Below are 27897 nucleotides of genomic sequence, written 5' to 3'. Positions count from 1 at the left end.
TCTTACGTGTTGTTTCCTATTTACATTAACCAATAAGACTAGTACACGAATGTCCAAGGTTAACTGGACAGTTTAGACGGACATGATCTGATACAGGACACGTGTAATAGAGTATATTGTTAGAGAATATTTTATTTGTACAAGGTTAAAATTTGGTGGAATGGGAAGAAATTTTCTTGGTCTATTTGTTGGCAGACTTTTACTTTGACCCGACGCGATAAGCAATAATTAGCAGTTATTTCTTGTCCAAAAGTGGACTCTAAGAGCCAATAAGAAAGACCCAAGTGGCGATTGTGGTTAACAAATTGAACCCATCAACTTTTATAAGGAAGTGAGATATATATGTACAACTAGATGGCATTCGGCCCGTTCCAGCACGTGCCCAACAATTTATGCTAAGATGTAATTTGTTTGTAGTTTATGGGTGTATTTGGTACGAAGGAAAAAATATTTTTCGGAGAATATTTTTTAATTTTTTCCATGTTTGATTGGCTTAAATATTTTGAAAAATGAACTTATTTTCCTCCAATTGAAGGAATTTTTTTCTTATCAAGATAAGGTCCTTCACAACCTTCCCCACCCTCACCAATTCACCCCACACCCCCCCACCCAACCTCACCTACGATATTCTTTTTCAAATTTTAATTTTTTTCCTCATCACCCACTTGCTATCCCCCCCCCCCCCACTCCCCGGCAAAAAAAATTATCTTTTTTTTACCTTTTTTTTTTGTAATTTTAAATTTCTATTCTTTTATTTTTTCTACACCACCCACCCCGCCAAACCCACCCTCACATGCCCCCACTCCCATCCCGCACAATTTTTTTTTATTTTTGTTTTTGTAATTTTCAAATTTCGACTTTTTCGTTTTTCTGCACCACCCACACCGACATCACCCCCAATCGCCCCCCCCCCCCTCCCCCCGCACAATTTTTTTTTTTTTACTTTTCTTTTTTGTAATTTCAAATTTATGTTTTTTTGTTTATCTGCACACACCCCCCCTTCCCCCGCCCAATTTTTTTTTTACTTTCTATTTTGGTAATTTAAAATTTCTATTTTTTTTTGTTTTTCTGCACACACCCCCACCCCCGTCACCCCCACCCCCCAAAAAAATATTTTTTTAAAATATATTTTTAGTTTTAGTTTTTTCATCTTTAGTTTAAAGGTTCAAAATTTTACAAGTTTCAAAGTTATGAGTTCGGAGGTTTATGTGTTTGGAAGTTTACGGGTTTAGAAATTAAAAAGTTTACGGGCTCGAAAGTTCGCGGTTTCGAAAGTTTAGCGATTCAGAAGTTAATGAAATTTGTGGGTTCGAAAGGTAGTTGGTTCTAAAGTTTATGGCTTCATGTTTATTGTATCTAAATTATTTATGAATACTCTTGTGAAGTTATTTTCCTTAATTTGCGTACCAAAAATCAAAAAACGAATAAGATTACTACTTGTTTTCCAAGAAAATATTTTCTTGGAAACATTTTCCGTTATACCAAACACACCCTATGTCTTAACAAATTTTCCTATTTTTTCTTTTCCAACAAACTTTGATATTGCAAGCATGCATGGGTAATTAAATATCTAATCGTACACCAATAAAAATAGTTATGAAACAAATTCGTTTTTGCTGATAATAACGATTATCCTAACGTAAAGTTTTAGATTATACTATTCCTAATTTTTGGTATTAAACTCCAAATCTTATACAACAAAATTATTAACATATGTACTTTCTCGTCTTTTTTTTTTAAAATACTTTTTTCAAATTATTTCTCCCTTTATTTGTATTTAATTTTGTTCTTCCTCCCTTCATTTTTTAGTATGTCCTAAGTTGGAAAAAAATCCAACCTATAGTAAATATATATAATTTCTACAACATTAAATTCTTAATTGATTAATTGTTCCTCAAAAATAAAATACACTATAAACTTCTATAACTTTAAATGTAATAATGTATCTTATGCTCTTTAATAATGTTTCTCAAAATCTGAATATACTATATTTGATTTTTTCTAGATTCTCTTTATTGAATATTTTATCGTATTTTATCATAACAGGGTACCCAACATCAAAAGTGATAATTCAAATAATAATTTTTATTTTTCTTACAATGAAACGTGTAAGTTTCTAAAGTATTAAGTTTGTACATTGTTTTACTTGTGGTGAAACTTACAAATAATATATTTAACAATACAATAATTTATCATTAGCTCTAAAAATTAATGAAACAGACCTTAAAATAAAATCTGATTTGAACTTGATAAATTAATAAGTGATCTTGTTAGTGCTCTTTTGGTCTCATTTTACGTGATTGACCTATTGGATAGAATGTATTATATAATTGTCTTCTTATCAATACTTATTAGTAGTTAACTATATTTCCTAGTATTTTTAAGTTAATAAAAGTTTAAATTAGTCCCTTTTGAATCAAAGAGAATATACCACACTAAGAGCCCGTTTGGCCATGTTTTTTTTTTTCCCGAAAAAAGTCACTTTTTTTTCGAAATTAGTATTTTACCATAATATTTTGAAGATGAATTGTTTTCAAAATTTCACTCAACAAAAATTCAAAAACAACCCAAAACTATATTTATGTCCAAACACAACTTTAATTTTCAAATATCATTTTCACTTGAAATTGTTTTTCACCTTTTTCCGGAATTTTATAATTCTTATGTCCAAACACCCACTAAATTTATTGAGAAAGAGATTAGTATAATAGTGCATAGTTATTTTCTCTGTTACAGGAACAAAATTGATCGAAATCACATTTTCTTTATTAGTATTGACGATAACAATTACATGAAATTGAAAATAATTTAAGGTTTATTCATCATAGTTTTAACATAATCCCAAACTAATTCATTAATGATCAAATGAGCTTATTTATTCCTGAAAGCGGAAAGCATTATCTATTGCAAATATTTTATTGAATTTAGCAAACTGATTTTGTTAAAATCTGAGTTTTGTCGTCTCTTTGGAGATGAGGTGGGATGTGTGGTCATGTGTGGTTGTACAAAGAAAGTATGTGGTGATGGCTGATGATATAAGCAGAGGGCTAAACTTATCAAAGCGCTCAAAATTTTTAAAGGTGCCTACGGTAGGATTCTCTATCAACCAATCATATAGCTCCATTTTAACTGAAATGACCAAATACCCCTTAGAAGCCCAAGCAGACATGTCGTCGAGTTGCCTGCTAACTCCCTCTTATTAGAATGTAGAAGATTATTAATACTGTAATAAATATTAAATTTGAGTTCGCAATTTGAAAAGTACAATGGTTCGATAATAAAAATATAAAAATTGAATCTATTAAATTTAAATTTTGGTCCCGTCTCTAAGAAAGACGTATAAATTTTCAGAACCAACATATGTACGAGACATTTTTTCTACATTTTTTTTTTTGCAATAATCAATAAGGAAAGAGAGATGAGCCAACTCGAGAAGCAGTGGACATAAGGTCGTTGAATTTAAGGTTCTGTGACAATAGTGCTTTATTGTCTTTCAAATGACAAATAATCAAAATCAAATATATCTCTCTCGGATATTAGACGATGTCAAAATCAGACTTGAGCATGAATGAGAACTGATCACTCATATTAATTCCTTTAATTATTAACTAAGTAAGGTGTACATAGTTAAGAAGATATAATCGTCAAAATCAAATACATTTTGTGCAAATACAAGCCAGACTTCGGTATGAATAAGAATCCACTAGTTTTAATAATCACCTTATTCAGCCAGGTGATACTAATGGAAGTTGCAAATAAGGAAGAGATCAAGACAAACTTTCTCATTATAAAAGAATCCCATTAAGACTAGCTAGGAGACAATTATAATAGATAAAAAAGTAAACGTTAATTCCAATCGACTATTTGTGTAACGACCCTAAAAAATTTCAGAACTTCCCTTCTCCTCATACTAGGAAGATATCCCCTAGATGTTCTAATATTTGCGTATTTTTCATCCATAACACAATATCCACGGGTTCGAGCCGTGGAAATAGTCTCTTGTTAAAATACAAGGTAAGATCCAGTACAATAAACTCTTGCGGTTCGTTCCTTCCCCAAATCCCGCGCATAGCGGCATCGGGCTTCCCTTTTAACACAATAAACCAAATAGGTTAGTTAATGCATAAATTGTCGTCCAAGTATTATTTTAAGTAGTTCCGTTTTCGTTCTACTCATCGTTCTTATTTGCTTCTCAGATTTTCAAAATTTGTTTTTCAAAACATTCTTATACAGAAAAAAATCTCATTTTTATGAACAAAATTGTATACGGTCAAAATCGGGCTTGCCCTTTTTGTATGACTGATCGAGACTGGAACGCGATAAGCCAAGGTTTAGCTTCGTATTATATCGAATCATGATGCAAAGTCAGGTTACTGAGCTCGTGTCCCTGAGGACGATCAAGATCGAGACCGAACAAGATAGAGATCGAAGGAAGCTTACTGAGCCGAATAACGGAAAGCCAAAATATCCGCAACCGGGCGAGAATCACAGCGCAAATCCCGGCACGTATCAAGAAGAGGCCGATTAATTAGCCAATCATGGGATTTCTTACCTCATATAGAATTGTACCTATAGTAGGACTCCCCTACTATAAAAGAGGGGTCTGATCATCTGTAAACATATCATATTCACGCAATACTAAGCAATATACTGTCATTTTCTAGCTTTCATTATCTTGTTATTCTGTTCATAAGCAAGTGAAACATATTTGGTTCAGTGGTGACTGAACTCGAGGGTCAAGGCTGTTTAGTTCGTATGGTCTACATTTATTCTTTTACCGTCTATTTCAATACTGAATTTATTCTCCTCAATTTGTACCAAGTTATATAACGTATCCTTAAAATCGCGTATAAATTCAAATGTTATCCGATTTTAGGATAAACAATTTAGCGTCCACCGTGGGGCTAAGGATAATAGTGGTTACCTGGTACAAACTTTTATAACACACACTATTTTACACTTATTCTTTGAAGTATCTTTGATTACAGGATTAAAAATGTCAAACTTTCAGTTAGCACCTCAACACATTGACAATGATCTCGGCCACCACGACGAAAATGAGAACATAGAACCAGGAATATTGTACCCCCTGTTGGCCTCGATGGAATTTCGGCTGTAAATCCTATCGACGTCAGTTCACATGTAGCCATCAATGGAAATTAGCCGTCGATCCCGAAGGCAACGTCCGGGAGGATGCCCGATCAGCTACTCAGAGCGCACATGGTGAAGATGGCGGGATCAGCCTGCGAGTGATCTTCGAAATGTTGCAGGCTCAACATGCAGCAATAGCCAAGCTCCAAAACTAGAACCACACACCGAGCAGGGTCGAACTCGAGCCATCCCAAAACAGGGTCGAATCGGTTTCGAGGAAATCGAACGAGAAGGAATCGGAGACCAATCCTGCTATCATGAAGATGCTTGAAGAACTGACAAAGGGAATCGAGACCGGGGAAAAGAAGATCGAGGAAAACAAAAAGAAGGTGGAAACCTATAACTCCAGGGTCGACCAAATCCCGGGGGAACCACCAATATTGAAAGGACTGGATTCCAAAAAGTTCGTAGAAAAACCTTTTCCCCCGAGTGCGGCTCCGAAACCAATCCCCAAGAAGTTCCGCATGCTCAAGATTCCTAAGTATAATGGGACGACTGGTCCAAACGAACATGACACCTCCTACATGTGTGCAATCAAAGGAAATGACTTGGAAGATGATGAGATCGAATCCGTCTTGATGAAGAAATTCGGGGAGACTCTGTCAAAGGGTGCTATGATATGGTACCATAATTTACCGCCTAATTATATTGACTCGTTTGCTAAGCTTGCAGATTCTTTTGTAAAGGCACACGTCGGGGCCATCAAGGTACTAGAAAATCGGACCTTTTCAAGGTAAGACAGAAGGACAATGACATGCTCAAGGAATTTGTGTCCCGATTCCAAATGGAACGGATGGACTTGCCACCGGTCGCCGGCGATTTGGCTGTTCAAGCTTTCACTCAAGGTCTCAACGTTCAAAGTTCAATGGATTCACAGTAGTTGAAGCAAAATTTGATCAAATACCCAGCTGTCACTTGGGCCGATGTGCATAATCGGTATCAGTCGAAGATCAGAGTCGAGGATGATCAACTGGGGGCTGCTTCTGCGTTCGTTTATCCTATCAGACCCGTCAATAGAATCAAGAGGGATATTGGCCGGGAACCAAGGTCGAATGGAGATCGATATCAACCATATAATGGAGACGGTAGGAACATCAGATCTGGGCGAAACTCTGCACGAAATGAAAGAAGAAATGATCGAGGTTCAAGCTCACGGGGACTCATGAGCAAGAACGGCTTCGATAGATCTATGGGACCCAAGGAGGCACCACGAATGTCAGAGTATAACTTTAATGTTGATGCAGCAGTTGCGACCAAAAACACTCACGCAAGTATACGTGGTTGTCAAGTAATAGAGTAGTGAGTAGAGTATTGTTCCCACGAAGACTTATGATTAACTTTTGACTGATTCAGACTCAAACCACTTATCGATTCAAGAGATTTCCCACAAAATATATAAGTGACTAATTTACTACCTAAAACTATCAAGCAACAAAATAACTAGAAATTAACCACAACACTTAAAGCAATTTCGGATAACAAGTAATAGGAGATGATATTCCAGGGTCACGGGTTAGCTAACAATCATGTTGCGTTCTTGGCTTAAAACGACTAATTAATTTATCTGGATTGTTGATTGACAGGGTTGATGTTACTCATAAGAATCTGTCGAGTTATTACTCGCCTATTCAAGCTAACTTAGTGCCTATATGTCCATGGAATTAAGGTTAACAAGAATGCATTTACACATCCTGTATTTCAACCAAGCAAGGCAATTAGGTATATTTCTATCCTAATTGCGAATCCGTTCCCTGATGGCCGGGTTCAAGAACCTGCCCTATATATTTCTATATGCAATGTAGAGTTCTCACTTTCAAGTTCAACTCTAGATTCGTAGATAGTATTTCGCTGTTAGCTACTCAACAAAATAATTAAAAATAAAATTAAATAATCAACCCAATATGATAAAACCAAATTCGTCAATTTAAACTTCAAACATTAACATTCATGTAGCACCCATGACCCCAGAACAATAGGGTTCTTAGCCACTCATGTTCATACAATCATCAAAAATAATGCTTTTAGACATAACATCAATGAATACTAGGGGAAGAATGGAAGAATTGATCAAATTCGTGCTCCTGAGTGTTTCGTATTTTTGTTTCTCTCTCAAAGTCACGTCCTCCCCTTCAAAATTGGTTTAGGTTGACTTTTATATGAGTTGGGGGCGTCATGGGGTCGAAATAACTGAGTCCTAGTCGAAACAGGAAAACTTCACGCTTTGAGCGTCCAGGGCGTGGGGCGCTGGACCTGGCGCTCAACTTCCTAGCCATTCTGTAAAGTGGGCACAGGCCGCCCCCACGCTGCCTGTGGCCCTCAAATTTCACTTTCGCCTTTTCTTCCCAATTTCGCGTCATTTCATCCCAAATTGCATCCGAATGATTCCTACACATAGAAATACCATAAATTAGCACAAATCATCATATTATACATCTCAAATCTTCGAGACATGAGCAAAATGTGAGGCAATATACATCCAAATATACATACATTAAGCCAATTATCAACACCCCACACTTAGTCTCTTGCTCGTCTTCGAGCAATGGAACTATATTAACACCCCAAAACGTACCTATCACTATGAAAGAGCACTTCACAATTAGTTCAATCAAACACCCTACCTTTTGACTATGATCGACATCGACAATTAAGCATAACCACACGAATTTCACATTCTTCCCGTTTTTAAACTAGCCCAAGTATACTTAATGTTATTCAACCAACTCAAGCAACCTCTCCACAACCACCTTACCTTAAGAGACGACTCGTTATCACTAAGCATCCTCAACTCACACACTCACCCAACATAAAGAAGTGTACAACATCACCAATCTGTCATGAGACCAATTGCCCTCACCACAACCAAGAGTGAATATAGAAGTACTCCATACGTTCAAATATGACATTGAACATAAATTAAGGACATCACACAATTGAACAAAATTCATTCACTCACATAAAGAATTCATGTGCATCCGGTGGTCGTACCATAATCTTGCCCGTAGTGTACATCTCTACTAATCTAAGCTAGAAAAATCTAAGATCAATTAGGAGTTTAAGGTTGTAATGTAGGCTAAGGGACGGGTAGGATATATTTAGGAATAGTGACTAACCTTCCTAAGCACTTTAATACACTATACTCACAAATTGAGCACATTTTCTTTTCAACCCATTCACTTATCATACACCATATATAACATAGTCATCTTTTCAATTAAGCACCTCAATGGTTTCACTAGCACGAGTTAGAAGGATTAGGAGGTGTGTGTCTTTCTACATTATTTGAACTCTTGTTTTCTTATTCTTGCAACATTTTCCCTCTTTTTTTTTTTCTTTTTCTTCTTTTTCTCCACACACTCCATACATTGAACTTCATAGGCTAGTGACCTTCTTTCACAATTTTAGTGCACCTTAAGGGCCTTTCCATGGTTCCACTCAAAAGCTACTCCCCAATCTCTCACCTTACTTCTTTTAGCGACTAAGTGCCTTAGGAGGTAAAGGTTCAACAATCTCGAATTAATAATAAAATAGGAGTACGACTTGTAATGTGGGTGTCAAATAAACGGTCTACAGGCTCAAAGGGGCTAGAAACGGGAAAATTTTATTTATGAGTGACAAGCACCTTTATGGTCAAACAAGAAGCGCCTACGTCATCTCCTAGACTAGCACAACTTAATGATTTCGTGTTGGTTAACACACAGGGCAAGTTCTAGACTACGCAAGATAGCACAAAATATAATAATCCTTACACACACATGGCACTTGACTCACTCAAGACGATTATGTGTCGACTCTCAAGTCAAGCAAGCATAGCAAGTTGAGAATATTTAAGCACTAATGCACTAGGTGGCATACAAGTCAACCAACTGAGAAAAAGGCGTCAAAGAGTAGGCTACTTAATTTACTTGGGTACTAAAATTCAAATCAAATATTCAGGAAGACAGAGCGCATGCCATAACTTAAGTTGCCAACACCAAACATGTCAACATGTACCTCACAGCACCTCAGTTTTCTCCCTTATCCTACTCCTAAAAAAATAACAAAACAAAACACTCGGTTTGAGCTACACCCTTGAAAAAGGGCCGGCGTCCAAATAAAAACCAAGGAATACTACCTAACTATCCTAAAAACAAAAGAAAATCTTTTCGGTATTTTTAATCGGACTTTAATCCCTCAAGAAAATTTTCCAGCATATCCATCGTCGGGAAAAGTCCGAGCTTTTTCTAATTTTTTTTAATTATTATGTAGTCTAGCTAATTAGACTATGTTAGTTCTAAACTAAGCTAAAAAGGTAAACAAAACAAAACAATAACACTAAAAAAAATTATTTGATACAATTTCAAGTCAAGAAGTATTCCCCCACCCCACACTTAAACAATGCATAGTCCCGATGCATAACAAATTCAAAACAGAGTAAGGTGGAAAGAAAGAACTCCCTGCTAGTAAGAGTCTGCCTCCTTGGAATGCCCACCAGTTGCGGCTCTGGGCTCATCATCATCTCCTAAGGGTACCAAATCCATGGGCCCCGTAACTTCATCATCATCCGCATCCTCATCATCAGATCCCTTGTTAGTGTTTTCATCCTCAGATGGATGAATGGGATTGCCTGGTGCTATGACCAACATCTCCTTGGACGAATTGGAGAGATCACTTCGCAATTGTGTGCGCTCTTCATCTGACACCCCTAGCTTGCTCATTATAACATTGAGGGAATTATAAAGATACCTATTAAAATTTTCGTCCCTCCCATTCCTAGTAGTCTAGGTAAGCTTTGATGTGGACTCTAGCAAAGATGTGATGTCTATCAATGCCTTGGGTGCCTCCACTACCTCATCATAGCTAGGGTACTCCGGTACCCCACGAGATAGCATGTACTGCGTCAGGATGTTTCCAAAGAAGAACCTTTCGATCCTCCCTCCAAAGCGGGTGCGTGCCATCTCCCCAACCATGATCTCACCCACATTTATGGGGTGCCCGGTCATCAGAAAGTAGATTACGTACACTCGAACTCGAGTGCACTCGCTGTTATGCTCAACGAGCATTAATCTAGCCTACACAAAGTTCTGCCAAACCTTGGCCGTCTTGTTGAAGCCGAACCGGAGCATCTCAAGGTGAAACTTTCCCTTAGTCCGAGTCCACTTCGCATTAGAATCAACGCCACAAAGTGTGTGACGTATTGCCTAATAGCGTGGACTTTTGACGAACTTTCGTAGCCTTCATGGATTAGGGCTATCAACTCCCAAAAAGCGACATAAGGCTTCCCTATCCATTGGAATTTCCTTTCCTCTGACCCATGACTTGTCCTTTATCTCGTTCCAGTTGGCATACAACTCTTGTACCATGCTTAGATTTGCAGGGCCCGGACATTCGAGGAGCTTATCCATCTTCTTTTCTTCCAATCTGGCAAGTACATCTGCGAAATTCCATTCTAAGGCCTTTACATTAATCCCCATTTCGGAGACATATCTCCCTTATGGAACAAAAGTATCATGCCATTTGATGGCGTCATCTCGAACCAGTTCCACCCGAGGCCGTGGTGGCCTCGTCGACTCGCTAGCAACTTGCTTTCCCTTAGCTTGCTGGGAAGAACTCTCGCATTGCTTGTGTTTCTTTGGAGGGGGAGCAGTAGTGGAGGACTTCCCCACCCCTTTTCCTTTGGCAGCACTGTCACGATCCATAGCAACCTACACACGATAAACATGAATATGAGAATGAATCAAGAACTTTCACCTAAGGTCATCGTGAAAGGCAAGATGACCCCACACTTAAAACTGAAGGCTATGCATAATCGACCCATAATATTGGTTCAAAATGCACCAATGTGTCATCACAAGGCTATAGGTACTCAAGACTTCCCTATGCCATACGATTCAAGTAGTTTAACATGGACGTAACTTAATTGTGGTGCAAGAAAGCAAAGCTAAAGTTCACATTAATACACTAATATAGTACACTAACCATTTACAAGAGTTTACAACAAGATACAACGCCCCCAAACACCCCACACTTCGCCCAACATCATATATAACTACACTCGGCTACTCAGAATTCACCGATGTTCAATTTACTCTCTTAGGCATTTTAGCAAACAACTTGTGGGCATCAATTTTGCTTCTCTTATTTCAACAATGGTGGAGCAAGGTGGCCCTCCCGAATTTACATGAAGTAGAGAGAATTATAGTTTACTACTTCAAACACAAATTCACAACCAATTTTTGCATCCAATTTCGTGCATATTAAGACCACTCACCATAACAACAAAGCATGTTTAAGAGACCTGGGGAATTGGGGTTTGTTGGAGAAGGAGAGCTAACAATACACTAAGAAATTTCAAAATACAAGAGAAGAGAAAACAAGAAGAACATACCTTTGAGTCTTGAGATGAAAGTGAGCAAGAAAAGTTGAAGAATTTAAGAGGGAAGGGGAGAGAGCAGCGGTGAGAGAGAAAGAGGTTTTGGATTTTTGTTGTTTTAATTTAAGTGGGGAAAATGTTTGGGTAATTGGGTATGGGTAAGGTTATGTGTGTATATGGGTAATTGGGTTGGGTTATATGGGTTGGGTCGTTTAATTAGACAAAGAAAATGAAAAAAAAAAGTGCTTACCTGACCCCCCAGCCCAGCGCCCCACGCTGGGCTGGCATAGGGGATTTGAGCAACACTGGAAAGTGCACCCCAGGCAGCGTGGGGCGCTTTCCTGGGCGCTCGTTTCACAATTTTTTTATTGATAAAATCCCGACTACCCGAGCACTCAATACATACGCTACACTCACCCCACACCATTCCCACCTAAGATTTTTGCAAGTACAAAGAAAACAAAAAATTAGCCTACTCTAAGTCTCTAACTAGAAGAAAATAAAAAAACTAAGCTACGAAAGCAGTAAAAATTGGGCTGCCTCCCAACGAGCGTCTGATTTAACGTCGCGGAACGACTCAACACGTTTTTAAGCATCGGCCAAGTCCACTGAGGTCTTGTGACGTGCAATGTCACCACCCCAATAATGTTTATTCTCTGGCCATTTACCAAGAAGGTACCACTTGAGCTCGAATCACGCAGTTCCACCGCTCCATGAGGCCTCACACTTACCACAATGAATGGACCTGCCCAACGAGACTTAAGCTTTCCGGGGAAAGCTTCAACCTTGAATTAAACAAGAGAACTTCTTGACCTGGCTCAAACTCTCGATGTTGGATGTGCTTGTCACGCCACTTCTTCGTCTTTTCTTTATATAATTTGGCATTTTCATATGCGTGCAATTGAAACTCATCAAGCTCGTTGAGTTGCAGCAACATCATCTCACCACCTAAGTCAATATCCATATTCAGCTTTTGATTGCCCGATAGGCTTTGTGTTCAAGCTCGACGGGCAAATGGCACGCCTTTCCATAAACTAACTTATAAGGAAAAGTACCTATGGGATTCTTGTATGCAGTTCGATATGCCCATAATGCGCCGTCCAGCTTCCCGGACCAGTCCTTTCTATTTCCACTTACTGTTTTCTCCAAATCTACTTTTCCTCTCTGTTTGAAACTTCCACTTGACCACTCGTTTGGGGGTGATAGGCAGTGGAAACCTTGTGCTTAACTCCATACTTTGCAAGAACATTATTCAGCAGTTTGTTACAGAGGTGAGTTCCTCTATCACTTATCAACACTCTTGGAGTCCCAAAGCATGTGAAGACGTGCTTCTTTACTAAGTTTACCACTACCTTTGCGTCATCAGTAAGAAGAGCAATGTCCTCCACCCACTTAGAAACATAGTCGACCGCCACCAAGATGTACATGTGCCCATTAGAGTATGGGAAAGGTCCCATGAAATCAATCCCCCAAACATTAAAAAGCTCTACTACCAGAATGTTTTGCAAAGGCATCTCGTGCTTCTTCGTGATTGTTCTGGTTCTTTGACACCTGTCACATATTTTAACAAAGGCATGTGCATCCTTAAATAATTTTGGCTAATAAAACCTGATTGTAGCACTTTTTGGGCGGTTCTATCCCCACCGTGATGACCTCCGTATGGAAAAGCATGACAGTCATGCAGTATTGGATTCATCTCTTCCTCAGAGACACACCTTCGTACCCACTGATCTGCGCACTGCCGATATAGGAATGGCTCATCCCACATGTAGAGCCTCACATCATGTAGGAACCTTCTTCTATTATCGGGTGTCAATTCTGGTGGTGTCACCCCGCTTGCAATCAAATTCACATAATCTGCATACCATGGGCTTCACTTGAGGTGATTGCTAATAACTGCTCATCAGGAAATGTTTCTTTGATTGATCCTCCTTCAGCTACATGGCTCCGAATTTCTAATCTAGACAAGTGATCAGCCACTTGATTCTCTGTCCCTTTTTGATCTCAGATCTCTAAGTCAAATTCTTGCAAGAGCAGGACCCAACGAATCAGTCTCGGTTTGGCATCTTTCTTTTCAAACAAGTATATGATAGCCGAATGATCTGTGTAAACGATGACTTTGGTTCCCACTAGATAGGATCTGAACTTTTCAAACGCCTGCACCACTGCAAGCAACTCTTTTTCAGCAACAGTGTAATTCATCTGGGCTGGATTCAGCGTTTTGCTCGCATAATAAATGGAGTGTAAGATTTTATTTCTCCTTTGCCCAAAACAGCTCCGATTGTTATGTACTCGCATCGCATATCAACTCAAATGGTTGCGCCCATTCCGGGGCAATGATAATTGGTGCAGTCACCAACCTTCCCTTCAGCTCCTCAAATGCTTTCAGACAGACATCATCAAACTTGAAGGGGACATCTTTCTCAAGAAGCCTGCACAAAGGAGAAGAAATTTTCGAGAAATCTTTATTGAAACTACGATAAAAACCTGCATTGCCCAAGAAACCGCGAATGCCTTTGACGGATGTCGGGCAACTTTTCAATCGCTTCCACCTTTGGTTTGTCCACCTACAAACCATTTTTGGACACCTTGTTCCCCAGGACTATACCGTCACTTACCATAAAATTGCACCTTTCGCAATTTAGTACCAAGTTTGTCTCTTCTCACCTAGCAAGCACTTTATCAAGGTTCATTTAACAATTATCAAAAGAGCACCCAAAAACAGAAAAATCATCCATGAACACTTCTACAAATCTTTCAGCCATGTCAATAAAAATAGCCATCATATACCTTTGAAAAGTCGCAGGTGCATTATAGAGACCAAAGGGCATTCTCTAGAACGCATACGTGCCATAGGGACACGTAAATATGATTTTCTCTTGGTCCTCTGGGGCTATAGCAATCTGATTATACCCCGAATAACCATCTAGGAAATAGTAGCATTCCTAGCCAGCTAATCTATCAAGCATTTGGTCAATAAAGGGGAGGGGAAAGTGGTCCTTTCGGGTGGCATTGTTCAATTTTCTATAATCTATGCAAATTCTCCACCTAGTGACAGTTCTTTTGGGAATCAAGCCATTATTTTTATTGACCGCTACGGTCATCCTCCCTTTCTTAGGCACACATTGGACGGGACTTACCCATTTGCTATCAGAGTTTGGAAATACAATACCTGCATCAAGCCACTTAATCACTTCTTTTCGAACCACCTCTTTCATGATTGGATTTAGTGGGCATTGTTGCTCTAAACTTGGCTTGTGTTTGTCCTCCATGAGGATTTTATGCATGCAGAAAGCTGGACTAATGCCTTTAATGTCAGACATTATCCACCCAATTGCTCGCGTGTGCTCACGTAGCACTGTCAACAGCTTTTCTTCCTGCAATTTAGACAAGTCAGAAGAAACAATAATAGGTAAAGTGTCAGAACCACCCAAATAAGCATATTGAAGGTGAGGAGACAGGGGTTTAAGCTCCAATTTTGGAGCTTCTTCAATCGACGGCTTTGGAGGAGGCCCACTTGGCCTATTTAGGGGCTCAAAGGGGTGTATTCCCTGCATGTAAGCACATGATGCATCATCTCCTTAACCTCATCATCAATCTCCAAGCTATCGAACAACATGATTTCTTTCTCTAGAGAATCGTCTAGATATACACTCGTGTCAAGAAGTTGCTCATCCACCTCCACTACAGATATCATTGAGAGCTCCGCATAGTGGCGGGGAAGTTGGATTTCCTTGTAGACATTAAAGACTGCTTCCTCGTTATCCACCCTCAAAATCATTTTTCCCTCTCTCACTTTAGTAATTGCATCACCAGTAGCCAAGAGAGGATAATGAAGTCCGCAGGCAAGATGAATTTCCCAATTTGCAGCAACACATCTTCAATCACTCCCATAGGGTATGCTATGGACCTATCAACTAGCTACAACATCACAGTGGTTGGTCTTGGAGCTCCCAGACCCAATTGCTTGAACAAGGACAAGGGCATCAGATTTATGCTCGCCCCCAAATCACAAAGAGATCGACCCACATTAATATTACCCATTCGCACAGGGATGGTGAATCTGCCAAGATCCTTAAGCTTTTGATGAAGCTTGTTTTGGACCCTTGAAGTGCACTCCTCAGTAAGTGCAACTGTCTTGAATTCAGTCAATCTCCTCTTGTGATCCACTATATCTTTTATGTACTTAGCATACTTTGGAATTTCACGAAGTACATCCACTAATGGAATATTCAGTTGAACCTGGATCAACATAGAGATAAATTTGTTGAACATGCGATCATCATTCTTTTTCTGCTATCTCTGGGGGAAAGGCGGTGGTGGCCTTGCAGCCTCCACTGGTTCTGAACTTGCTTCATCTTTCTTTGACTCGTGTGTTGCTTTAGGAATCAACTCCTCCTCAGGTATAGGCTTGTCCTTTCTCTTCTTTGGCACTTCCTCTAGTTCCCTCCCATTTCTGAGTGTAACTACATTAACTTGAGGGTTCTTCTCTATATCACTAGGAAGAGCTCCTGCAAGTCTAGTATTTTGATTTGCTGCTAATTGCCCCATTTGCCTAAGATTTCTGAAATCGGTCCTGAGCTATTGATTGTCAAGCAACAACTTCTTCAACAAGTGATTTGTACTCTCTTCTATTTGTTGGGGTGGCTTCTAAGGTTGATTGAAATTTCCTTGGGGCCTATAATGATTCTGAGTCAGTTGGTTTCCACCCAATGAGAAGTTATGATGATTCTTCCAATTTGGATTGTAAGTGTTCCCATATTGTGCATGCTGATTCATCGGACCTCTACTCTGTTGCCTCACATAGTATATAAATTCATGATTTGTGGGGCACATGTCACTCGTATGACTGTCACCACATAGTTCGCAGCAAATAGACATCTGTTGTACATGTTGCATCTTTTGTGTTTGTTGCATTATCATCCTATTCATCTGATTTGCCAATTTTGCTATATCGGCTCTCATGGTTGAGAAGTCATCAAGCTCAGTCACCCCGCCTGCTTTCTGTTTAATTGCTCTTCGTGAGTCCCCATCTCCTTGCCAATTATGATCATTAGCAGTGAAGTTATTTAGCAAGAGTTGGATTTCACTATACGGCCTCGCCATGCAACTACCCCCACAAGCTGAATCAAGATTCATCTTTGATGCCTCATCTAGCCCATCAACAAAAGTGTGACCCAACACCTCATTAGTCTGACAATGATGTGGGCAGTCTCTGAGTAGCTTCTTGGATCTTTCCCAAGATTGACGAAGTGTCTCTCCATCCCGTTGTTGGAACCCAAGAATCTGACTCCTCGACGACTTTGCCTTCTTAGTGGGGAAAAACTTGATTAAGAATTTCCTTGCTAGATCATCCCAAGTATGGATTGAGTTCACAGGCTCCTTTTGCAACCATTCCTTAGCTTCCCCAAGCAGTGAAAAGGGAAATAGTGTCAGCCTGACATAATCCTTGGAAACGTTCGGATAATTGTAAGTGTCCGTAATTTCCAAAAAATTCTGAATGTGCCTCTGCGGGCCTTCATGAGATAGACCCACATATTTCCCAGTGTACTAAATCAGTTGTACCATGTACTGTTTGAGTTCAAAATGCCCTGTGATATCAGGCTTCACAATAGCCTGCATCATATTAGCAAGATTGGGCCTTAGGGCTTCTATCACCGCACTCTCTTCATTACCGGCCATCTCTATTGGTTGTGGTTGAACTACGATGTACAACTCTCTTTATATTCTAGTTCTAGCTTCAATTTCCTTCCTGACTCTATGAAGTGTTCGTTCAATTTCAGGTTCAAGAGGAAGGAGGTTGTATGCGCTCCTACTCGTCCGCATTCAAGAGAAGAGCCTGCATTAACACAAACAAGGCAAACTAAAAATTAAAACTTGAACTAATAAAAGCTTAACTCAGTGAATTAGCTAATTTTTAAGTCCCCGGCAACGGCGCCAAAAACTTGTTGCGACCAAAAACACTCACGCAAGTACACGTGGTCGTCAAGTAATAGAGTAGTGAGTAGAGTATACTTATGATTAACTTTTGACTGATTCAAACTCAAACCACTTTTCGATTCAAGAGATTTCCCACAAAATATATAGGTGACTAATTTACTACCTAGAACTATCAAGCAACAAAATAACTAGAAATTAACCACAACACTTAAAGCAATTTCGGATAACAATCAATAGGAGATGATATTCCAGGGTCACGGGTTAGCTAACAATCGTGTTGCGTTCTTGGCTTAAAACGACTAATTAATTTATCTGGATTGTTGATTGAAAGGGTTGGTGTTACTCATAAGAATCTGTCGAGTAAGAATCTGTCGAGATCAAGCATACCTTCATCAAGGACGAGGTAACTAAGCCCCTTAAAATGGGGTTCATCCGGGAGGTCAAATACCCAAAATAGTTAGCAAACGTAGTAGTGGTTCCTAAGGAAAGGAACAAACTAGGAATGTGTGTAGATTATAAGGATCTAAATAAAGCATGCCCCAAGGATTCTTTCCCTTTGCCTAACATGATCGTATGATCGATGCCACGGCCGGCCACGAGACTCTCAATTTTCTCGATGCCTATTCCGGGTACAACCAAATACGGATGAACTCGGGCGACCAAGAAAAACCTCTTTCATCACTAAGTATGGCACATACTGCTATAACGTAATGCCATTCAGATTAAAATCGGTGCCACATACCAACGACTAGTAAACCGAATGTTCGAAGAATTAATAGGAAAAACCATGGAAGTTTATATTGACGATATGTTAGTTAAGTCCATGCGAGCAGAGGACCATTTAAAGCATTTGTAGGAAACCTTCAGTATATTGAAGAAGTACAACATGAAGCTGAATCCAAAAAAATGTGCATCCGGAGTCGGGTCCGATAAATTTTCTCAGATTCATGGTATCCAATCGAGGGAACGAGATCAACCCCGACAAGATTAAAGCTATCGAGGATATCACGGTAGTGGATAATCTGAAGGCTGTAGAAAGGCTAACTGGGCGCTTGCAGCCCTAGGGCGATTCATCTCGAGGTCTTTCGATAAAATTCATCAATTTTTCTCGTTGCTGAAAAAGAGAAACATCTTCACATAGACCCCAGAATGCCAACGGGCTTTAGAGGAACTTAAGCAATACTTATCGAGCCAACCATTTCTTCACACGCCGAGGGCGGACGAACGACTGTACTTGTACCTAGCGGTATCAGAAGTAGCGGTAAGTGGAGTCCTAGTCCGAGAAGAACAAGGTACTCAATTTCATATTTATTATGTTAGTAAGACCTTAGGTGAGGCCGAAACTAGATATCCTAACCTAGAAAAGTTGGCATTTGCCTTGCTAAGTGCCTCTAGGAAACTGAAATTATATTTTTAGTGCCATCCTATATGTGTTGTGACAACCTACCATTTACAAAATATAATGCATAAACCCGAATTCTCGGGATGACTGGCCAAATGGACCGTAGAAATCAGCGGGTACGATATCGAATATCAACCCTAAACAACCATCAAATCTCAAATTTTGGCAGATTTCGTGGCTGACTTTACGCTGGCCCTAATGCCCGAAGTCGAAAGAGAGTTGTTGATAAACTGGGGAACATATTTGGGAATTTGACCCTCTTTACGGACGGTGCCTCGAACGTAAAAGGGTCCGGGCTTAGCATCGTACCGAAGCTGCCCACATGCAATATAGTTAGACAATGTATTAGAACTGTAAAATTGACTAACAATGAGGCCGAATATGAGGCCATGATTGCAGGACTCGAACTGGCCAAAGGCTTGGGGGCGGAGGTGATCAAAGCTAAGTGTGACTCCCTCCTTGTATTGAACAAAGTTAACGGAACGTTCGAAGTGAGAGAAGAACGAATGCAAAGATACCTGGACAAGTTACAGGTAACATTACATCGGATCAAAGAGTGGACCTTGCAGCACGTGCCTCGAATAGTGAGGCTGACGCCCTCGCGAACTCAGGATCATCGGTCGAAGACGACGAGCTCAACTCGGGGGCGGTTGTACAGCTCATGAGGTCGGTAGCAGAAGAAGGTCACGCCGAAATAAACTCCACGAGCTTGACTTGGGATTGGAGAAATAAAAACATAGAGTATTTGAAGACCGGAAAACTTCCCTCATATCCAATGAAATCGAGGGCCCTGCGCATAAAGGCTGCCTAATTTAGCTTGTCCGAGGACGGAACCTTGCTCAGGAGGATGTTCCACGGTCCGCTAGCAACATGTTTGGGACCGGGGGATACCGAGTACGTTTTGAGCGAAGTCCACAAAGGCACATCCGGGAACCACTCAGGTGCCGGATCATTGGTTCGAAAGGTAATCAAAGCCGGCTATTACCAGGTCGATATGGAAAAAGATGCAAAGGAGTTTGTGCAAAAATGTGATAAGTTCCAAAGACATGCTTCGATGGATTCATCAACCCAGGGTGCTGCTGCATTCTGTTTTATCTCCGTGGCCGCTCATGAAGTTGGGGATGGACATCATCAGCCCACTTCAGTCGGCACCAGCTAAAGCTCAATTTGTTTTGTTTATGACTAACTATTTCTCTAAGTGGGTTGAAGCACAGGCATACCAGAAGATCAGGGAGAAGGAAGTCATCGACTTCATTTGGGACCACATCATATGTCTATTTGGAATACCATCTGAAATTGCATAACGGAAAACAGTTTATCGGCAGCAAAGTGGCCAAATTTCTCGAAGACCATAAGAGCAAAAGGATCTTATCAACACCTTATCACCCTAGTGGGAATGGACAAGCCGAATCAACCAACAAAACCATAATCAAAAATTTCAAGAAAAGGTTGACTGACGCCAAAGGGAAATGGAGAGAGATCCTGCCTGAAGTTCTTTGGGCGTATCGCACAACTTCGAAGCCAGTACAGGGGACACCCAGTTCTCATTGGTTTATGGCGCCAAAGCTTTAATACCAGTCGAAGTCGGGGAGCCGAGTATCAAATTCCGATATGCAACGAAGGAATCGAATGACGAGGCCATGAATACAAGCCTGGAGCTATTGGATGAACGGCGCGAAGCTACCTTTGTTCGATTGGCCGCCCAAAAGCAATGGATCAAAAGTTATTACAATCAAAGGGCCAAGCTTCAATATTTTAATGTCGGGGACTTAGTGTTGAGGAAGGTCACATTAAACACCCAAAATCCAAACGAAAGGAAATTGGGTCCAAACTGCGAAAGGCCATACAAGATTCTCGAGATCACAAGGAGAGGATCCTATAAGCTCGAAACGATGGGCGGAGAACAACTACCGAACAATTGGAATGTAACTCATCTTAAACGATATTACTGCTATGGTACGACCTCATTTCAACTCTATCTAATTTTTGACTAACACTTGCAGGTGATCGACAAGGAGCGGCAGGAAGCAGTTAGGTCTAAAAGCAGGCGTTGCACTCTTTTTCCCTTGAACCGTTTTTGTCCCAATTGGGTTTTTCGGCAAGGTTTTTAACGAGGCAACAGTGGATCCTGCTAACTTAAAATCAGAGGCCGATCACGAATCGATGTCAAAGACAGCACTAACAGTATCTGAGGTTCCTCTACAATCAACCTAGAATACTGGAGGGCATTGCCCTCGGATGTCAACTTTTTGCGAGGAAATTACTTCATAATAGCAGGGTTTTGATATGTGAGATTTGTTGTAAGGTCCAAACGGTCAAACGAATTGTGCCCACATAGGTTGCTCGAGCCCTGGCATAAAACATGTACGCATGTGTAACCATTTTTCACAAAGAATAAAGAGAAGTATTTTCCTTGCAATTATCTTATTCCATAGAAAAAAAATTTACTTTGCAATTTCGTACTTTCGATCTCTTATAGAAACGAGCTCTAGGGCCAATTACAACCATAGTTCGGATGATCACTCCCACATTCGGGGACTGTCGTCCGATAAATAAACTCGAACAAATCGAACTATTGAGCTTTGGGGGCATAAGACCTCTTAGGTAGCCCCCGAATTTTAAAGGCCACGGCCATACCCACTCGGGGACTGTTATCTTAGGCAAGCCTGGATAACTTAGGAAAGTAAGCTCACTGGGCTATGCCCGAATTAAAAGGCTACGTCCGCATTTACATAGCCCGGAGACGTCCGAGAACCGTAATAAAATAGGCCTTCAAAATTTTCATAACCGGTTTTAAAGGCTACCCTCGGCAAACTATGGTTTGATTTACTTACTTTAGAGAAGGTTCCCGATAACCCTGAACCTCCAAGATGACTCAAAAACAAAAATAATGTACATGCAAGGTTGTTCGAAGTTACACAACCCAAGCTATTTTATGCTAAGGCATCCCGACCTTTGTGAATTCAATTAATAAAGCAAAGAAAAAAATTCGAAAGCCAAAAGGGAAAAAGTCTTGTATTTACACAATGATCTGTACGAAAGCCAAAGTGCCTTAATTCAACAAAAAAATTACAATGGCCGAAATGGCCTCAAAGAGATGCAAAGGGAAAGAAGAAAAATACAAAGGCCTAAATGGCTTGGTCTTCATCAGAGGCAGCATCTCCAACCTCGATATCTTCCCCGCCTTCAGACTCACTTAAACTATCTAAGTCTTCCTCGAGAAAGGCCAGCTTTCGAGCCCTAGCTTCCTCTGCTTTGGCGTTCTAGAGTGCATCCTGTATATCGAAGCCCTGAGCATGGACTTCCTCAAGAGCGTCCCTTCGAGCTTTCCACTTTGCATGATCCATCATGTTTTTGGCCTGTGCCTGGATGGCTTGAACGTCGACCTTATATTGGGTCGTATTATCGTTGGCTTTGGTGTTGGCCACGGCCACCTTAGATTTGGCCGCCTCGAGCTCACTGGCCAAGTTTGCTAATTGGGACTGAAGCTCCTCATTTTTCTTAGCTTGCACCGAGGCCTTCTCTCTTGCAGCCCGGAGCTGGGACCCGGCCGACTCCAACTCTGCTTGGACGGCCTCCTTTTTCGAGGCTAAGATGTCCATCTTCTTCTTAAACTCTTCAGCCTCGGCTCATATTGCATCTATTTATTTCTGAAGATCCTCAATCTATTCGAGCCTCTGCCGGACCTGCTTAAACAGATCGTTAGTCGTTATCTCCAATTTGTCTTCACTATCGTGAAGCACTCGGAATACCTGTTCGGCCATCTCAGCATGCTCATCCCGAGCCGTCACTAAATCTGCCCGAAGCTTCTCACTGAGAAGATTTTAGGTGTCATTGTTCTCAGTGAGGTCCCGAACCTCAGCCTCGCGCTCCTCCCGGATTCGTAGGAAAGCCTCGTGATGCAACACCGAAGCCTACAAGCAAGGAAGAAGATGTTAGAATTACCTACAACTCCAAGTTTGAAAGAGAAAATGGAATGGCCCTCGAAGTTGCCCGATTCAGAGCATGTTAGGCCTCATTGAACAGGCAAGCGGCTCCCACCGCATTCATCATGGCTTGATCTTCCTCGGTTACCAAGCATCTAAGATAGCTGGAAATCCCCACGGGGGGGGAGAAGACCCGGGCATCCTCCGGTACAGAAAACACTATATTCTGCCTACGGTCGGGGTTAATACTTGGGCTGGGAATCGGTCCACCAGTTTTGGGCTCGACGAAGACCCAGGAGTGCCCAGGGACAGTGCTTTCTTCGGCATCGGTAAGTCACCGAGCCCGGTGACATCTTCCAAAGCATCGAACTCAACCCCATCCAAGAAGTTGTGGATATCGACCGTCCCCTGAGGACCCTCGCAAGAGCGACCTTCCAACATATTGTCCTCACGGATCGTGGCGTCCGATATCTGGGGGGACCCAGAAATATCAATCACACCGAGCTCGTCCCTTGGAACATCTTCCGCCACTCGGGAAGCCTCGCCCCCGGTCTCTCTCTCGACCATCTCAGCCCAGGATGTAGTGGCCTCAACTCTTTTTGGCTCGGGAACCTCGACCGAAGCTCCCTCGTTAACCTCCTCCGGTACGGAGGGCTTTTGTATCGAAGCACCATCCCGCACACGGGCTACCAGATTGGATCCTTCTTCTTCTTCTTCTTCGGACTCATCCCTTAGCTGACGGACTGAGTCCAAGGATAGAGTGATGGTGCTCCCCTTGTGTTTACGAGCTTGCTTTTTCTTTGGCTTTTGCTTTTCCGAGTTCGGGGAACTTGGAGCCCCTTTTCTCTTCTTCTCTTTGGCCTACTTCGGAGCAGTTGGTTGGGGAAGGACTTATTCTTCGTCAAATGGGGGCCTCATTGCTACATCCTTCCCGAGGACTACAAAGGAAAAAAGATGAATAAGCTCGAAAAGAATCCCCAAACGATAACCGTTCTGATAAAGACAAATACCATGATTACGGGCCTCCCATCGACCCTTTGATAACTACATCCAAGGACGCTCGGAGTATGGTCTCTGCAACACCAGGCCCTCAACCCATTTCTTGAGATCGGGGACTACCTCCGGCACCTAGGTCACAGTTGCAACACCAAAAAATATAGATGAGGAAAGAAGATAAGAGGTAAAATAGCAAAACTAAAAAGGCAAAGTACTACTCACGATTCATGTTCCATTTCTCCGAAAACGGCATGTCTTCAGTTGGGATTAGGTCCGAAGTCCTTATTCGGAAAAATCGGCCCATCCAACCTCGATCGCGAGCCTCATATATGCTCGAGAATGGGTCCTTGACGGCCCGGCGAGCAAGCTTAATCAACCCTCCTCGATAAAGTCGGGGACAGTAAAGGCGCATAAGGTGGTCGAGGGTGAAAGGACATCCCTCGATTTTGTTCACGAAGAATCGGAGGAGAATCACTATTCTCCAGAAGGAAGGATGGATCAGGCCAAGGGTCACGTCATACCTCTTACAGAAGGCGAAGATGATGGGGTCTAAGGGACCCAACGTGAAAGGGTAAGTGTAAACACTTAGGAAACTCTCCACATGGGTAGTGATCGACTCCTCGGGCGAAGGTATCACAACATGTTTATCGACCCAGTGGCACTCATCTTTAACTTTGTCAAGGAGATCATTGATTATCATATATATGTACCTCGAGACCGGTTCACATCGACCAGGTACTGAGGAGGTTTTTTCAATCCTAAAATCGGCGACAGTAGGGCACCCTCCCGGAACGAAATCCTCAAAGGGAGGTTCCGCCGTAGCTCAGTCGACGGCGGGCCGTGAAGAACAGGCGGCCTCCTTTTGCAATATGATTTTAGAAGCTTTTGCCATTGTAAAGTAGAAGAGAAGGGAATTAGGATGATAAGCGATTTTCTTACGATTCAAGAGATTTGGGAGCGAGAGTTGCAAAGCAAAGAGATTTTGAAGAGAAGCAACAATGAGGGAAATTTGAGCGTAAAGTTTGAGTAGAAGAAGGTGGCGGTACTTATAGCTTGCTGGTGGCGGTTCAGAACCGGTGGTGGCCGACCAGCAACTGATAGGTATTTAATGCCTCGGTAATCGAACCGACGGGATGTTTCAGTATCGATCTATCACTGACATCATAGTCGGGATCGTCGATTACGTCATGGCATATCGAGACGGGATTGGAAAAGTTCATATCGTTTCTCGTCATCTTCTCTCCGAGAAATGATGGGGCTATCTGTATACGGTCAAAATCGGGCTTGCCCTTCTTGTATGACTGACTGTGACTGGAACGCGATAAGCCAAGGTTCAGCTTCGTATTATATCGAATCATGATGCAAAGTCAGGTTGCCGAGCTCGTGGCCCTGAGACCGATCAAGATCGAGATTGATCAAGATGATCAAGATCAAGACCGAACAAGATAGAGATCGAGGGAAGCTTACCGAGCTGAATAACGGAAAGCTAAAATATCCGCAATCGGGCGAGGATCACGGCGCGAATCCTAGCACGTATCAAGAAGAGGCCGATTAATTAGCTAATCATGGAATTTCTTACCTCATATAGAATTGTACCTAGAGTAGGACTCCCCTACTATATAAAGGGGGGTCTGATCATTTGTAAACATATCATATTCACGCAATACTAAGCAATATACTGTCATTTTCTAGCTTTCATTATCTTGTTATTCTGTTCATAAGAAAGTGAAACATATTTGGTTCAAGGGTGACTGAACTCGAGGGCCAAGGCTGTTCAATTCGTGTGGTCTGCATTTATTCTTTTAACGTCTATTTCAATACTGAATTTATTCTCCTCAATTTGTACCAAATTATATCACGTATCCTTAAAACCGCATATAAATTCAATTATATAAATTCAATTGTTATCCGATTTTAGGGTAAACAAAAATCATCATCACTAATAATGCTCCACGTGCCATCTGATCTGATTCATCATACTTAGAAGAGATGTTATCATTGATAGATTCTGAACTTTAAGTCCTCCAGTAGTAACCTAGTAGTATTAGTGCACTAAGCTTTTTCCATCACTTTATTTTTCTTTGTTCCTTTTCTTTTTTTTTTTATCCCTTCTACACCGACTTTGCCATTTTCTGTTAGAATTTTCTTTTCATAAATTGCCCCCTTTATTTTCTTATTGTATTTTCTAATTTTCCCTAGTAGAAATCAAAAAATATAATTTATTATTTTACAAGGGAATAAAGAAGTTAGGGTGCAAATTGTTAAAAAAAAAAAAGGACAAAAGACAAATCCCAAAAAAGAAAAATACATTAGGGATGCAACAGGCATAAAGAATATTTATGACCGATTTAACCAAACAATACTAACAAGCATCACCGTAAGATAAAGAAGTTTCACTCCACGTAGACCAAGATTAAAGGAATATGCAAAGTTAGAAATTAGTGGATTTTTAATACTCCCTCCGTTTGTGATTATTTCCTTTTTAATTCGTGTTAAAAAAACAAATCCTTTTCATATTTGAAAACCATTTAATTTTATGCAACAATTTACAATCACACAAAATCTACGTAATTTATTTTACATCACAAGTTTAAAAGTGTATTCTTCTTTTTTAAACTTCGTACTTAGCGAAATAATTTTACATAAATTGAAACGGAATTGGTAATATAAATGCAAGTATAGCCATTTTCCTAAACGCTTTCGAGCAAGAGGACTAAAAAGAATAAAAGAACTCCAAAATTAAAGGCCTCGATCTGGCACAAAAACCACTCTTTTCTACTCAACTTTGAGATACAATCACTAAAAGAAGCTAATTTACATTAGAAAGGAGCAGTGGCAATCTCTTTAATTCCTGGGAAATAATTCGTTGAATCCTCCAACTCCTCATCCATCATTATATCTTCCTCTTTGTCGTGTACACAACGAACTACTGGTTCCAATCCCTGTCAACGCAATGTAAAACAAACGTCACTATACGCACTGCCAAATGTAGCATTAATTCTTAGCTTAAAATAAAGTTGTTATAAAATAATATAGTATAAGTTGTAAATGCAGCAAATATTAATTCCTAGCTTAAAATAAAGTTGTTCGGGGCACTCATTCTCTCTCTTTATCAACTTTTTATTAATTGGCAAACTCAAAATGCGGTTAACAACTAATATAACCTGAGCATTCCAGTCGCGCCATGTAGCTACACTACGTAAATAATAAGCAATAAAATAGTACACGTATGGAAAACTAAAAATAGAACACGTAAACCTAGTCTTGTATTCACCAATATTATTTTTCTCTCACCCCCTTTTAATATTCTCCTCTCAAATACCTTTTCCCTTTCTCTTTTAAATCAAATCCTATTCCTCGCCATTTAAGGTAGCTAGATTTTTTCATGCAAATACGTAAGACTAAGCCTATTCCTGTGATGTGAAAATTCTCATAGCTTCTTCTAAACCTCTTGTATTTATTACGTAAAGTGTTGCATCCTGCATCCAAATACAAGAATCATTAAGAATTTGTCAGTTGGAAATAATAGGTGAAAAAAAACAAGAACTACATTATATCTTAAGCAGATCTATTATATTAATTCTCACTTTCTTATGCCAATACTATACATTAATATAAGAAAACTATCATTTCGCGCGCAAACAAAATGAAACGAGAGGAGAAAAAAATTAATAAGGGAAGAGGGGCTTGCCCTAGCAAGTTGAATTTGATGAAGATTGAGAGTTCTAGGTTCATTCTCTATTGATGACGTCCTATCTAATCGAACCACCGATACCCCTGCCATTTGCCTATATATATAGAGAGAGAAGAAAACTGATATATCGTCAACAAACAAGAATATATTCCAAAGTTCTGAAAGAGTACTATTTGATGTTTATTCTGATAGCTTTTCGTTATCCGTAGATGCCCTTTATATAGTAAGTTCCCACCAAAGCCGACCCCTCGCACCCCCGGGGTGGGGGGGGGAGGGGGGAAGAAGAGGAAAAAGAAAAAGCAAAACACATTGATTCGTAATCCTTTACATTAATGAAGCCTGTAGTTTGTCCTTGTTACGATAAGGTCCTCCATAGAATCTTAAATTACATTAGTTTCCTTCATATGCTCTTTTTCTTTCAAGTGTTTTTAAAAGG

The 27897-nt window shown here is 40.5% G+C and overlaps 1 protein-coding gene across 1 annotated transcript; it reads right to left on the bottom strand.

Moving 5' to 3' along the window:
• Nucleotides 1-15424: 15424 nt before the first annotated feature.
• On the bottom strand, nt 15425-16054 carry LOC109237255. Its single transcript, XM_019403539.1, has 2 exons — nt 15833-16054; nt 15425-15745 (listed from the first exon to the last, which is right to left on the bottom strand). Exons 1-2 carry the CDS (start codon nt 16052-16054, stop codon nt 15425-15427), a joined length of 543 nt encoding a protein of 180 aa, XP_019259084.1.
• Between the last annotated feature and the right edge of the window lie 11843 nt (nt 16055-27897).

This window comes from Nicotiana attenuata, unplaced genomic scaffold (assembly GCF_001879085.1).
Source record: "Nicotiana attenuata strain UT unplaced genomic scaffold, NIATTr2, whole genome shotgun sequence".
Classification (NCBI taxonomy): domain Eukaryota; kingdom Viridiplantae; phylum Streptophyta; class Magnoliopsida; order Solanales; family Solanaceae; genus Nicotiana; species Nicotiana attenuata.
The sequence above is the reverse complement of the archived record's forward strand: the minus strand, read 5'-3'. Positions and strand labels throughout refer to the sequence as shown.

Excerpts from the sequence above, each read along its gene's own strand:
- LOC109237255 (XM_019403539.1), bottom strand. The coding sequence starts at position 16,054 with ATGGGGCAATTAGCAGCAAATCAAAATACTAGACTTGCAGGAGCTCTT. Across the intron at positions 15,746-15,832 it reads GTTCAGAACCAGTGGAGGCT|GTTCAACTGAATATTCCATT; the intron begins GCAAGGCCACCA and ends ATGTTGATCCAG.